The sequence below is a fragment of the Elephas maximus genome, chromosome 11, assembly GCF_024166365.1.
Source record: "Elephas maximus indicus isolate mEleMax1 chromosome 11, mEleMax1 primary haplotype, whole genome shotgun sequence".
In the NCBI taxonomy this organism is placed as follows: domain Eukaryota; kingdom Metazoa; phylum Chordata; class Mammalia; order Proboscidea; family Elephantidae; genus Elephas; species Elephas maximus.
Genome location: NC_064829.1, coordinates 115,423,475 through 115,439,633, shown reverse-complemented (window position 1 = coordinate 115,439,633; position 16,159 = coordinate 115,423,475). Strand labels below are relative to the sequence as shown.

The 16,159-nt window shown below is 39.0% G+C and overlaps 1 protein-coding gene across 4 annotated transcripts in view; it reads right to left on the bottom strand.

Moving 5' to 3' along the window:
- Nucleotides 1-15,441, bottom strand: part of LOC126086099 (zinc finger protein 461-like) — a 32,947-nt gene extending 17,506 nt beyond the window's left edge. Inside the window, exons 1-2 of one of the 4 annotated variants that reach the window (XM_049902230.1) lie at nt 15,227-15,441; nt 13,831-14,218 (exon numbers count right to left, since the gene is read on the bottom strand). In XM_049902230.1, coding sequence (XP_049758187.1) covers nt 13,831-13,839 — 9 coding nt within the window. In that variant the 5' untranslated portion in view covers nt 13,840-14,218; nt 15,227-15,441. Of the gene's footprint in view, nt 1-13,830 lie in introns of all 4 variants that reach the window. The other 3 variants (XM_049902229.1, XM_049902231.1, XM_049902233.1) reach the window with 3 other exon arrangements.
- Between the last annotated feature and the right edge of the window lie 718 nt (nt 15,442-16,159).

Sequence of the window (16,159 nt, the reverse complement as noted above, 5' to 3'; positions counted from 1 at the left end):
AGGACCCTAGAGGTCATGGTTCCCAGACTCTTTGTCAGCCCAAGACTGGAACCATTCCCAAAGCCAACTCTTCAGACAAGTATTGGACTGGACTATAAGATAGAAAATGATACCAGTGAGGAGTGAGCTTCTTGGCTCAAGTAGACACATGAGACTATGTGAGAAACTCCTGTTTGGAGGCGAGATGAGAAGGCAGAGGGCAACAGAAGCTGGTTGAATGGACACAAGGAATACAGGGTGGAGAGGAGTGTGCTATCTCATTCGTGGGAGAGCAGCTAGGACTAAGTAGCAAGGTGTATATAACTTTGTGTATAAAGACTGACTTGATTTGTAAACATTCGTTTAAAGCACAATAAAAAAAAATTTTTTTTTGGTTACTTGTGTGTGATATAAATGATATTGTTTGATAATTTCCGCATTGTTGGATCACCTTTCTTTGGAATGGGCACAAATATGGATCTCTTCCAGTTGGTTTGCCAGGCGGCTGTCTTCCAAATTTCTTGGCATAGACAAATGAGCGCTTCCAGTCTTGCATTCTTTGTTGAAACATCTCAACTGGTATTCTGTCAGTTCCTGGAGCCTTGTTTTTCACCAATGCCTTCAGTGCAGCTTGGATTTCTTCATTCAATACCATTGGTTCTTAATCATATACTACCTCCTGAAATGGTTGAACATCAACAAATTCTTTTTGGTACAGTGACTCAATGTACTCCTTCGATCTTCTTTTGATGTGTCCTGTGTCATTCAATATGTTCCCCCACAGAATCCTTCAATATTGCATCCCAAGGCTTGAATGTTTTCTTCAGTTCTTTCAGCTTGAAAAATGTTAAGCTTGTTCTTTCCTTTTTGTTTTCTAACTCCAGGTCTTTGCACAATTCATTATAATACTCTACTTTATATTTTCTTGCCACCCTTTGAAATTTTCTGTTCAGCTCTTTTACCTCATCATTTCTTCCATTTGCTTTAGCAACTCTACGTTCAAGAGCAAATTTCAGTCTTTTCTGACATCGATTTTGATCTTTTCTTTCTTTCCTGTTTTGTTAGTGATATTTTACTTTATTTGTGTATGAAGTCCTGATGCCATTCCACAACTTGTCTGGTCTTCAATCGTTAGTTTCAGTGTGTCAAATCTATTCTTAAGATGGTCTCTAAATTCAGGTGGGATATACTCAAGGTCGTACTTTGGCTCTCATGGACTTGTTTTAATTGTCTTCAGCTTCAAATTGAACTTGCATATGAGCAACTGATGGTCTGTTCTGCAGTCAGCCCCTGGCCTTGTTCTGAGTGATGATATTGAGGTTCTCCACTGTAGTCAATTTCATTCCTGTGTATTTTATCTGGCATGGTTCATGTGTATAGTTGCCATTTATGTTGTTGGAAAAAGGTATTTGAAATGAAGAAGTCATTGGTCTTACAAAATTCTATCATGTGATCTCTGGCGTCATGTCTATCACCATGCCATATTTTCCAACTACCGATTCTTCTTCTTTGTGTCCAACTTTTGTATTCCAATTACCAGTAATTATCAATGCATCTTGATTGCATGTTTGATCAATTTCAGACTGCAGAAGTTGGTAAAAAAATTCAGTTTCTTCATATTTGGCCTTAGTGGTCGGTGCATAAATTTCAATATTCCGTTCCATTGCTGAGTCAATTCCAACTCATAGCAACCCTATAGGACAGAGTAGAACTGCCCCATGGGGTTTCCGAACAGTGACTGGTCAGTTCAAACTACCGACCTTTTAGTTAGCAGCCATAGCTCTTAACCACTGCGCCACTAGGGCTCCAAAAAATTTCAGTAATAGTCATATTAAATAGTCTTCTTTGTAGGCATATGGATATTATCCTATTACTGATAGCATTGTACTTCAGGATAGATCTTGAAATGTTCTTTTCGATGATGAATGTAAAGCCATTAATTTGGTAACGGCCAGCATAGTAGACCATAAGATAGTCTGATTCACAGTGGCTAATACCAGTCCATTCAGCTCACTAATGCTTAGGATATCAATCTTTCTGCATTTCATTTTTGATGACTTCCAATTTTCCTTCATTCATACTTCATACATTCCATGTTCCTATTAATGGCTGTTTGCAGCTCTATTTTCTCATTTTGAGTTGTGCCACATCAGCAAACGAAGGTCCTGACAGCTTGACACCATCCACGTCATTAAGGTCGACTCTACTTTGAGGAGGCAGCTCTTCCCCAGTCACATTTTGAGTGCCTTCCAACTTGAGCAACTCATCTTCCAGCACTGTATCAGACAATGTTTTGCTGCTATTCATAAGGTTTTCACTGGCAAATTTTTTAGAAGCAGATCACCAGCTCCTTCTAGTCTGTCTTAGTCAGGAAGCTCTGCTGAAATCCACAGTAGGTGACCCTGCTGGTACTTGAAATATGGATGGCATAGCTTCCAACATCACAGCAACACTCAAGCCACCACAGTACGGCAAACTGACAGATGTGTGGTGGACATAAAAGGTAATATACTATATGTATAATATATAAGTTGTTCTGTACTTGTTTTGTTCACTTATCTTGCCATTACTGGCTAATAGCTCCCTTATTCTTTTTTTTATAGGCATATATCATTCCATTTTTTGTACTTACCATTGTATAGTTAACCAGACCTCTATAGATGGACATTGGGATTGTTTCCAGTCCTTTGCTATTACAAACAATGGTGCAATGTATAATCCTATAAATATATCATTTCGTATATATATATACAGATATTTTTGTAAGAAAAAGTCCCAGGATTGAGATTGCTGGATATAAACAGAAAAAAAAAAAATTGTAATTTTGTTAGAAACTGTCAAATTGCCCTCCATAGGAGTTGATACATTTTGCTCTACACCAACAACATGTGAGAATGCCTCTTTTCTCATAGCCTTATCAACAGTGTTTTGTCAAAACATTTTACTTTTACTAGTCTAACAGGGGAGAGATTATATGTCAGCAGAGTTTTAATTAGCATTTCTTTAATTCTGAGTTGAGCATTCTTTTTATAAGGGCCCTTTATATTTATTTTTCTGAACTCTCTGTTCATGGCCTTTGACTCTTTACCTACTGGGCTGTTGATCTTCCTTGCATGAGTTGTAAATACTTCCCCCAGTTTGTCATTTGTCTATTGAGTGCTTACAAGCATTTCTTGCCATGAAGTATTTTATTTTTATTAGTCAAATGTGCAATCTTTTCTTTTTTAGTTTCTGGATTTGAGTCATAGTTAGAAAGCCCTTCTTTACACCCAAGTTAATGAAAGAATTCACCTATGTTTTATTTTAGTACTGTTATGGTTGTATTTTTTATACTGAAATTATTCAATATATTTGGAGTTTATTCTGTATGGCACATGAGATATAGATCAGGCTTTATCTTTTTCAAGATGGCTGCTTAGCTATCTAGCAGCACTTATCACGAGTCCATCTTTAGCCTGCTGATTTGAGATATAACCTTTATCACAGGTTAAATTTCCATTTCTATACATGTCTGTGTTTTCTATTCTGTTCCCTTGATCTGTCTACTTATGCACCAGTAACAAACTGTTTTAAGTTTTGTGCATTCACATTATGTGTAATTATATATAATTATATGGTCCTAATATCCCCTCTTCAGAGGGAATTAACATAATCCAGAGTCCACAACATACAATACGCAATGTCAAGTATACAATAAAAAATTACCAGACATACAAAAGAAGAGGAAAACGTGATCCATACTCAAGAGAAAATCAGTTAATAAACCCACAAATGGCACAGATGGTAGGATTAGCAAAGACTTTTAAAAACTATTATAATACATTAAAGAGTCTACAGGGGAAATCATAGGTATAAGGGGTAATAATATAAGGAATTCAGGGGAAAATTAAAAACTCTAAAACAGAACCAAAGGCAAATCTTAAAACTGAGAAATAAACTATTTGAAATTTAAAAATCACTGGATTGGACCTATAGCAGATTAAACACAAAAGAAGGATCAGTAAACTTGAAGACAAGTCAGTAGGAATCACTTACTGAAGCCCAAAGAGAAAAAACCTGAAAATAGAACTTTAATGACCTAACCCCCAGAAAACCAAAATCCGTGCCCATCGAGTCAATTCTGACTCATGGTGACCTTATAGGACAGAGCAGACCTGTCCGAAAGGGTTTCCAAGAAGCGGCTGGTGTATTCAAACTGCTGACCTTTTGGTTAGCAGCCGAGCTCTTAACCACTCTGCCACCAAGGCTATAAATCCAGCATATATGTAATTGGAGCTTCAGAAGAAGAAATGGTAGAACAGGAAAATAATCTGAAGAAACACTGACCAAGATATTTCCCAAATTTGATTAAAAAAAAAAAAGGAAACAGCAATCCCTAGATTCAAGAAGCTCAATGAACCCAAAGTAAGATAAATACAAAGAAAATTACTCCTAGGCTCATTATAATCAAATTGGTGAACACCAAACAAAGGGAAAGAACTTAAAAAACAGAAAAGAAACATTAGACATAGGATGACAACAATAAGAATTAGAGGATAGTTCTCAATAATAACAATGGAGGTAATTAAGACAGTAGAACAAAATCTTTAAAGTGCTGAAAGAAAGCTGTCAATCTATAATTCCATATACATATAAATCCTTCAAAATGAAGATGAAATAAAGGTTTTTTTTTCCCCCTCAGACAAATAGAAGCTGAGAGAATCTGTCACCAGAAGACCTGTGTTACAAAAAAATATTAAAATCCCTCAGGTTGAGAAAAATTGGTACTAGGTAGAAGCTTGCATCTATACAGAGGAATGAAGAGCACCAGAAATAGTAAACATGAAGGTAAATTGAAAAAAAAAAAAAAACTTTTTCCTTTGTATTATATTAATTTCTTTACAATATAATTGACTGTCTAAAGAAAAAAAAAGGCATATGTGCTTTAAACATATTTAGAAAGTAAAATGTATGACAATAGCCAAAACGCTGAGAAGATGAAATGGAAGGTTGTAAGGTTTTCCATTACACATGAAGTGGTACAAAATTATAGGGAGACTGTAATAAACTTTTTAAAAAGGCACACTGCAAACTCTAAAACAAACCCTACAATAGTAAAACAAAAAGAAATAGCTGTACAGACACATGCACACCTATGTTCACTGCAGCACTATTCACAACAACAAAAAGACGGAAACAACCTAAGTGCCCATCAACAGATGAATGGATAAGTGAAATGTGGCATATACATGCAATGGAATACTACTCAGCAATAAAGAAAAATGAGTTCCCAAAACATCTCGGAACATGGATGAACCTGGACCACATTATGTTGAGCAAAATAAGTCAATCACAAAAAAACAAACATCGTATGTTCTCACTTTTATGAAATGACATGAACAAGTAAATACACAGAAACTAATGTTCGTTAGTGGTTACCAGGGGAAGGGAGAGAGATTCACTCTCTCGATAGTAGAGATGGTGATGGGAAAGGTAACATCGAATGAGGATGAAGTACATACAGCTTGATGAAAGTGAATGACATCACTAAAAAGCACACAAGAAAAAAAGGCCAGATTGTGATGTCATATATAATATTGAAACAAGAAGCAAAAACAACCAAAAAATATATGTGTAGGTATAGATGTATGAATGTAGGCATATATGTGCATAGGTATGTATATATGTGTATCTATAGGTATATGCATAGAAATATGCATCTACGTGACTGCATACACATATATTCATATATATAATAGAGCACATGGGGGCACCACTACAAATACTTCTTAGATATAACCAAATACCTCATGGGATTAGATTTCTGGGTTTGAAGGATTAGGACCATAGTCTTGAAGGGACAGCTTGCTCAGTTGGCATAATATAGTTCATAAAGTTATGTTCAACATTCCAGTTTGGTGAGTCGTGTCTGGGGTCTTAAAAGCTTTCAAGCGGCAATCTAAAATACAACTATTGGTCTCTACTCATCAGGAGCAGAAGAGAAAAGGAAACAAAAGACTCAAAGAAGAAACTAGTCTATAGGACAAATAGGCTACATGAACCATGGCCTCATCTACCCTAAGACCAGAAGAACTAGATGGTGCCTGGCTACTGCTACCAACCATTCTAATCAGGCTCACAATAGATGGAACTTGATAGAATGGGAGAAAAATGTAAAAACAACCTTAAACTCCTTAAAAAAAAAAAAATACCTACTATATGGTTGAAACTGGAGGACTCACTGAGACTACTGCCCTGAGTTACTCTTCAAACTTGAAACTGAAATTAACCCCTGAAGTCACCTAGTAGTTAAATAACAAATGGGCTAAAAAAATTATGAATATGAACCATAAGGACTGTGCTCCTTTAAAAAATCACCTATATGAGACCAAATGGTCAACAATTACTTGAAAACAAAGATGAGCATGTAAGGGGGTAGGAAAACTAGATTAACAGAAATGAAACAACCAGAACAGAAATAATGAGAATGTTTACATGCTGTGAAGAAGATAACCAATGTCACTGAACAACTTGCGTAGAAATTGTGGAATGGGAATCTAACTACTGACAAATCTTCACCGAAAACACAATAAAATACTATTTAAAAAAAAAAAAGGAATAGTTAACTGCTCTATACCCATTGCCGTTGAGTCAATTCTGACTCATAGTGACCCTATAGGACAGAACAGAACTGCCCCATAGGGTTTCCAAGGCTGTACTCTTGATGGAAAGAGACCGTCACATCTTTCTCTCGGGGAGAAGCTGGTGAGTTCAAACTGCCGACCTTTCAGGCAGCAGCCAAGCACTTAACCACTATACTACCAGGTCCCCTTAAAGAAATAGTTAATAATCCTCTAAGAGAAATAACAGGGACACTAAAAAATACTAAATTAATCTAAGAGAATACACGAAAATGAGAGGGTGGGGAGGAAGAAAGAACAGATGATAAGATGGCAGATCAAAATCAAACTATGTCAATAATTACATTAAATTTCAGTGGTCTAAACCAGTGCTCGACAATCTTTTTCTGTAAAGGGCTAGACAGTAAATATTTTAGGCTCTATGGACCACATATAATCTGTATCATATATTCTTTTGTTCGCTTATTTACAACTCTGAAAACATGTACAACCATTCTTAGCTTGAGGGCCACATGGAAACAGGCTGAGGGCTGGATTTGGCCTGCACTCCGTAACTTGCCAAACTCAGGTCTAAAATTTCAAAGGCAGAGATTTTCAGGCTGGATAAAAAAGCAAGACCCAACCACATGCTATTTGTTAATAACGAATGGATACACTTAAACTACCAAAAAACAAACAAATAAAACAAAAACCAACCCGTTGTCACTGAATCAATTCTGACTCACACCAATCCTACAGGACCGAGTAGAACTGCCCCGTAAGGTTTCCAAGGAGCAGCTGGTGAATTCGAACTGCTGAACTTTCGGTTAGCAGGTAAGTTCTTAATCACTGTGCCACCAGGACTCCACAGTTAAAATAAAGAGGTTAAAAGAAAAGAATAAAATATATAAATATATATATAAAATATATATATATACCATTAAATACCAGTAAAGGACAGCTGACATAGCTATATTATTAATATATCAGATAGAACAGAATTCAAGTAAAAGAATATTACCAAGGATTAAAAGGAATGTTTCAAAATGACAAAGGAGTCAGTTCATCAAAAGGACATAATAATCCTAAATGGTGCATGTACCTAATAACAAGCTTCTAAATACATAGAGCAAAAACTGACAGAACTGAAAGGAGTAATAGACAAACGCACAATTTTAATTGGAGGTCTCAACATTCCTCTCATAGTAATTGATAGAGCAAGTTGATCTAACTGACAAACATTCTGTCCAACAACCAAAAAAACCAAACCCACTGCTATCGAGTCAATTCTGACTCATAGCGACCCTACAGGACAGAGTAGAACTGCCCCAAAGGGTTTCCAAGGAGCACCTGGCGGATTCGAACTGCTGACCTTTTGGTTAGCAGCTGTAGCACTTAACCACTACGCCACCAGGGTTTCCTGTCCAACAACAGTACAGTACATTTTTGTTTTCAAGTGCACATGGAGCATTCACTAAGATAGTTCAAATTTGGAGCCATAAAACAAGTCTCAGTAAATTAAAAAACATTGAAATCATAGGGTATGTTCTCTGACCACATCAGAATTAAATAAAAAATGAATCATCAGAAAAATAATCTGAAAAAAAATCCCTAAATATTTAGAAGTTAAACAACACACTTCTAAATAACCCGTGAGTCACAGAAGAAATCACATGGGAAATTTAAGCTAGTAATAGAAAAGAAAATTAAACCCAAAGTATGCCAAAGGAATGAAAGAATAAATAAGATCAGCGATCAATGAAACAGAACAGGGGCAAACGAGAAAAATGAAAAAAATAAAAATCTGGTTCTTTTACAAGATCAGTAAAAATGATAAACCTCTAGTTATATTGATCAAGAAAAGAAGACATAAGTTACCCATATCAGGAATTAAAGAAGGGACATCACTATAGATATGACAGGCATTAAAAGGATAAGGGAAAATTATAAATAACTTTATGCCAATAAATTCAACATTTAAGGTGATATTAACAAATTCCTTCAATCAACTAAACTAATTCAGGAAGAAATAAAAAACCCAAAGAGCACTATACCTTTTAAAGGAATTAAATTTGTAATTAAAAATCTCCGCACAAAGAAGTTCCAGGTTCAAATGGTTTATTAGTTTTCTATTGCTTTTTTTTTAGCGGTTTACCAAAAAAAAAAAAAAACGTGTTGCCATCAATTCCAACTCATGTAGACCTACCCCATAGAGTTTCCAAAGAGAGGCTGGTGATTTCGAACTGCCTACCTTTTGGTTAGCAACCGAGCTCTTAACCACTGTACCACTAGAGCTCTGGAAATGGGATACGTACGTATACACATATGTATATGTGTATATATATTATTTCCAAAGAATCATTTCACGAGATTCTTTTCAATTTTTGTTCTGTGGATTTCTCTATTTTTATTTTGTGTATTTGTGCTTTCTTCCCCTGAACCACCCCCCACCATTTTTCCTGATTCCAGGTTTAGTGATCTATTTCATTGATTTTGTAAAAGAACCAGCTTACTACTTCTAGTGTTTGTTTTCTGCAACACATATGGTTCCTTATCTCGCAAATACCTTACATATTTCATCCTATTGACTTTTAAGTCGTGTACTTTCATTCTTTTTTACTGGTAAAAGTATTTAAAGCTATGAGTTTTCCTCAGAATTCTGCTTTAACTAAACTCCATGGGTTCCAGATTGTAGTGCTATCATCGATTACCAGAAATTTTGTACTTTTGGATTATATTTCCTCTTTGACCCAGGAGTTAGTAAGACAATTTACACATTGTCAGTAGGAGTACCTTCAATTTTCTATTACTAAATTCTAGTCATATTTGACTTTGTTCCAAGAATGTTCTTTATTATTCGTATTCTTTGGATTTTACTATGACCTAATATTTTGTCTTTTCTGAGTGTTCTATGGGCACTTGAAAAGAATGCATACTCACTGTTATCAGGATACAGAAATTAATATATATCAATAAGGTGGATCTGATTAATTACATGATTTGGTACTTTGATCTCCTTATTGCCATCTGTAAGACTTCAACTGGCTTTTTTTTTTTTCTTCCAGAAGTAGATTGTCAGGTCCTTCTCCCTAGTCTGGAAGCTCCACCAAAACCCGTCCACCATGAGTTACCCTGCTGTATTTAAAATACTGGTGACATAGCTCCCAGCACCACAGCAACAAACAAGCCACCACAGCAAGACAAACGACAGACAAGTGGTGACTGGAATTACGATTTTTTTTCCTTTGGTTTGTTTTCAAATGTACATAAAGCATTCACTAAAATGGAGTGAGATGCCAAAGCTGGAAACAAAGAAGCATCAGTAATTGGAAAATACGGCCTCGGTGATAAAAACATGTGGAGAATGCATGATAGAATTTTACAAGACCAGTGATTTATTTATCAGAAATACCTTTTTTCAAAAACATAAATGACAACTATACATGTGGACCTAGATACGGAATACACTGAAATCAAATCAACTACCTCAGAACAAGGCCAGGGGCTGACTGCACAATGGACCATCAATTGCTATATGGAAGTTCAAGTTAAAGATGAAAAATATTAAAACAAGTCAAGGAAAGCCAAAGTACGACCTTGGGTATATCCTACCTGAATTTAGACAGCATCTCAAGAATAGATTTGGCATATTGAACACTAAGGACCCAAGTCAAGAAGACTTGTGGGATAACATCAAGGACATCATACATAAAGAAAGTAAAAGGTCATTAAAAAGACAGGAAAGAAAGAAAAGACCAAAATGGATGAGAGAAGAGACTCTGAACCTTGCTCTTGAATGCAGAGTAGCCAAACGAATGGAGGAAATGATTAAGTAAAAGCTGAACAGAAAATTTCAAAGAGTGGCTCAAGAAAACGAAGTATTAAAATGAAATGTGCAAACACCTGGAATTAGAAAACCAAAAGAGAAGAATACGGTTGGCATTTCTCAAGCTAAAAGAACTAAACAAAAAATTCAAGCCTCAAGGTGCAATATGGAAGGGTTCCATGGGCAAAAAATTCAATGACGCAGGAACAATCAAAAGAAGATACATGGAATGCACAGAATCACTGTCCCCCCAAAAAACTGGTGGATGTTCAACCATTTCAGGTGGTAACATATGATCCAGAATGAATGGTACGGAAGAAAGAAGTCCAAGCAGAACTGAAGGCACTGGCGAAAAACCAGGCTCCAGGAATTGACAGAACACCAGCTGAGATGCTTCAGCTAATGAATGCAGCACAAAGACTGCTCACTCGTCTATGGCGAGAAATTTGGAAGAGAGCTTCTTGGCCAACCGAATGGAAGATATCTATAGTCGTGCCCATTCCAAGAAAGGTGACCCAACGGAATGCAGAAATTATTGAACAAGACCATTAATATCACATGCAAGTAAACTTTTGCTGAAGATCATTCAAAAACGGAAGCAGCAGTGCATCAACAGGGAACTGCCAGAAGTTCGAGCAGATTCAAAAGCGGGCGTGGAATGGATATCACTGCCGATGTCAGGTGGATCTGGACTGAAAGCAGCAAATACCAGAAAGATGTCTACCTGTGTTTTATTGATTATGCAACAGATTCAACTGTGTGGGTCATAACAAATTATGGATAACATTGCAAAGAATGGGAATTCCAGAACACTTAATTGTGCTCATGCTGAACCTGTACATAGACCAAGAGGCAGTTATTTGAACAGAACAAGAGGATATTGCACGTTTAAAACAGGAAAAGGTGTGTGTCAGGGTCGCATCCTTTCACCATACTTATTCAATCTGTATGCTGAGCAAATAATCCAAGAAGCTGGACTATATGAAGAAGAATGGGGCATCAGGATTGGTGGAAGACCCATTAATAACCTGCAGATGACACAACCTTGCTTGCTGAAAGTGAAAAGGACTTGAAGCACTTACCGAAAAAGATGAAAGACTACAGCCTTCAGTATGGATTACACCTCAACATAAAGACAACAAAAATTCTCACAACCGGACCAATAGGCAACATCATGATAAACAGAGAAAAGATTGACGTCGTCAAGGATTTCATTTTACTTGGATCTGTAATCAAAGCCCCTGAAAGCAGCAGTTAAGAAATCAAACAATGTATTGCATTGGGCAAATCTGCAGCAAAAGGCCTTTTTAAAGTGTTAAAAAGCAAAGTGTCACTTTGAGGATTAAGGGACACCTGATCCAAGGCATGACATTTTCAATCAGCTCATATGCATGGGAAAGCTGGACAATGAGTAAGGAAGGATATTGAATATACCATGGACTGCGAAAAGAATGAGCAAATCTGTCTTGGAAGAAGTACAGCCAGAATGCTTCTTAGAAGTGTGGCTGTTGATGGGACTTCATCTCAGCTACTTTGGAAATGTTGTCAGGAGGGACCAATCCTTGGAGAAGGACATCATGGTAGAAAAAGTACAGGGTCACTGAAAAAGTGGAAGACCCTTAAAGAGATGGATAGAACAATGGCTGCAACAATGGGCTCAAACGTAGAAACAATTGTGAGAATGGTACAGGGCCAGGTAAAGTTTCATTCTGTTGTACACAGGGTTGCTTCAAGTAGGAACTGACTCAACAGCACCTAACAACAACATTTCCTTATTAAATTTTGTCCACTTGGCCTGGCTGGACTGAGAGGTGATTAAAAAAAAAAAAAATTTTTTTTTTTTTTTAGTGTCTGTCAAGTCCCTGGAGAAGGGCATCATGCTTGATAAGGTAGAGGGTCAGTGAAAAAAGAGGAAGACCCTCAACGAGATGGATTGACACAGTGGCTACAACAATAGGCTCAAGGATAACAACGATTGTGAGGATGGGGCAGGACTAGGCAGCGCTTTCTGTTGTACACAGGGTCGCTCTAAGTCGGAACTGATTCGACAGCACCTAACAACAACTGTGTCTGTCAGTTTGTCATACTGTGGTGGTTTGAGTGTCGCATAGTAGACTGTGAGGATACCGCAGGACGAGGTAGTGTTTCGTTCTGTTGTGCATAGGGTCGCTGTGAGCTGGAACCAACATGATGGCACCTAACAACAACGGTGTAGGCAAGTGTCTGTATCTTCTTGTAGATGCTCTAAATTTTGCTTTAGGAAAAGTTGCTGCTATATTTGATGTAGAGACATTCGTGACTAGTGTACGTTCATTGTGAACTGTACACTTTAGAATTTTATAGTGTCCTTCTTTGCCTGGTTCACTGCTATGACATAGCCCACATTTCACTTTATCTATTTTCTTTTAGTGTCCACTTGTCTGGTATAATTTGTCTATCCTTTTATTTCAACCTGTCTGAATCACTTTGTTTTCGGTGTCTGATGTGTACAGCAGGGAGTCCCTGAGGAGTGCAAACAGGCAACATGCTGAACTGCTAACCAAAAGGCTGGTGGTTTGAGTCCATATCGGCCACTGAAAACCCTCCGGGGCACAGTTCTATTCTGACACGCGTGGAGTTGCCATGGGTTGGAGGTGACTCGATAGCAGCTGGTTTGTTTGTTTTTTATAAAGCAGAGTTGAAGTTTTCTCCGTAACTCAACACGAGTCTTTAAGAGGTGAGTTAAGGCCATATAAATTTATTGATAATATATTTGGTCTTTTTCTTAGTTTTATCATGTAATTATTTTGTTAATTCTTTTTACTTTTTATATGTGTGGGGTGTGGTGTTTTAAGTCTTGCACTATATCATTTAGGAGCCCCGACGGCACAGTGATTAAGAGCTTGTTTGCTAACCAAAATGTCAGCAGTTCGACTCTACCAGCCACTCCTTGGAAAGCCTATGAGGCAGTTCTACTCTGTCCTATAGGGTCACTATGAGTCTGAATTGATTCAACAGCAACAGTTCGTTTTTTTTTTCCTACTCCATCAGGAAAGATTTTTTGCATGTGATTTTTTTTCACTTATTTTTTTATCCCTAGTTACCTAGAAGAGTGCCTGATACATAGTAGGTAGCTGGTAAATACCTGTTCAATCACCTCACTAAACCAAAGTTATGACAAGAGAAACACCTATACTTCAAAAAAATATTATTTCAGTTTTCTCCATGTTCCCAGCAAAAGACTAAGCACGTGAGAGATGAAGAACGATTACTGAGGAAAGGAACAAAAAGAGAGGGCCCTGAACTTCTGGCACTATCACTTACCCACTTCTAAGTTACTGTATGAGTCTCAGCTAGGTAACAATGTCAGGATAAACAACGCAAATGTTCAGGTGACCTGTACAAAAAAGGACTACTTCAATTAAAAGCAAGAAAACACCAACTTACATGAGCCATGGCTTTTTTTTAAATTGAATATATTTATTAGTCCTCTTCTGGGTTCCACTATAGGATAAACTCAGAGTCCAAAGAAGGTGTTGCTGAGTGGTGGGGAGAGGGAAGATAAAAAAAGACATGAGACAATCTTGCTTCTGAGCTCCCAAAATGCTAATTTAGAATGACATTTTTCTTCCCCTTTTTGTCTCCTACTCCCAACCCCCATACACACATACAAAAGAGATTAGAGGAAATATGGACAAATCCTAGCTTACTCAAAACCATACAAGCTAGATGGATACAAGGAAGACTGGACCCAGGCTCCTCAGCAGGAAGGATTCAGGCCAGACCAGTGCCCCGATCCTGTGATGAAATGGACCCCAAACAGAGCTGATCAGACCTGCCATGAGAATAGAAAATAAATCCCAAAGGCCCAATGTATGTCTAACAGGGATTTCAAAAATAGAGGCTAAAACATCACAGATGGAGTCTGAATCAACTTGACAGCAAAGCTTTTGGTTGTTTTTTGTTCTTCTTGTTTGTTTTTCCTCCTGGGTATTTCTAAGTGGAATAGTAGAAGCAGTGAGATAAGAGAAGAATTACAAGACACCAGGCCTTTCTTAAAGAGCCCTGGTGGTACAATGGTGAAAGTGCTCCACTGCTAAAGAAAGCTCGGTGGTTTTAACACACCAGCCTCGGACGGTTGCAGGAGAAAAGACCTGGTGATCTGCTCCGGTAAAGATCACAGCCTAGGCAAACTTCTGAGGCAGTTGTACCCCATCACATAGTGCTGAGTCGGAATCAACTGGGTGGCACACAACAACAAGAGGCCTTTCTTGGAGCTCAAACTTTGTGTGACCTTAAGTGTGATGTGGAGTAGATGGTGGCTGTGGAAATGGGTGAATATATTTCTATGACTCTTGAGTGAGCTCTTCAGATAACTGCTGGGAGCGAGGACTAAGCGGGCATTAGTTTTTGTTTTGTTGTTCTTTTTACTATCTATGTGGCTTTGTCTGAGTCTGTGATGATGGATAGATGTGAGGTGGACTATGTGATTTCAACTTTGTGTCGTGTGTGTGTGTGCGAGAGAGAGAGAGAATCTAGGCTGAGTCCTCAAGTGTGTATAAGTGCCTGACTGAGCGTGAGTGTTAACGGTTTAAGTGTGCTTTTATTTCATCTAAGTCTGAATGCGACTTACACAAATAGCCACCCACAGTCATGGCCACAGTCACAAACTCCACTCACACACATCCAGTCTGTCACACAAGCACAGTCACGCACCCTGTCGCTGTCATAACTAACAGCCCCCGTCAAGCACGCTCACAACACAACCCACCCCTCCTACACTCAGGGGCCTAACACTCCGGATAATCCTCTTCCCCAGCCCTGGGACTCCAGTATTCCTCACCTTCAGCCTCCGCAGGAAGGGTTCGGATCCAGGTTCTGATACCGACGCCGAACTCTGCCTTGTTGCCAGTAGCGGGACGCATTCACCTGCTTCACAAACTAGACCGTTCCACCAAGTCGCCCACCGGAAGGAGCGTTCGCAGCGGTGTCCTCTGGAAAATGTAGTCCGAGAGGAAGAGCCCGGAACCGAACGCCGTGAGTCCGCCGTGAGTGCGGACTGCGCCTGCGCGGTTCTACACAGGCCGGGAGTGGTGGCGCGTCGGTTTCGTTTCTATAACGCAGACCAAGATTTGGGTTCAGGACCGGGTCGTCGACTTTCCTTGAGGACAGATGTCAGGCCTGGCACAGTGGCTGGCCGTACCCCTCAATTTGTTGGTGCGCGCGCTGAGGCGTAAGAGAATTAGAGTTTGAAGCTGAGGGCTCCCGACTCCGACTGTGAAGTTGTGGTGTGGGCTGTTTTGTGTGAGGCCGCACGTGCGCGCGTCCGGGGGTGAGTCCGATGGAGAGGGAGAGGGTGTCGTGTGTGAGGAAGCTGGCATGTGAAACGGCGCGGCCTCACGCCTGGCTTTGCGTCTCTCCCCGTGGGTTCACGTGCACAGCGATAGGGAGGCGTTAGGATGCCGTGCGGTGCCTGTGTGAGCGGCAGTGTGAGGTGGCCTGATCGTGCCCGTCTGCAGCGGCGGCCCCGCGGGCACTGGCCTTGTGGCGCCTCGGTTTTCAACGTATGCTGGGAGGGTCTAGTGGCCGTGGCGGCGCCGCAGGTGAATTTGATCCCAGAGAGAAAAGTAGAGAACCGAGAAAAAAAACCGAGGGAAACCCTGAATGAGATTGTTGTTCTTAGGTGCCGTGGAGTTGGCAACCCCATGTACAACAGAACGAAGCACTGCCCGGACCTGCGCCATCCTCATAATCCTTACCTTTGAGCCCATTATGG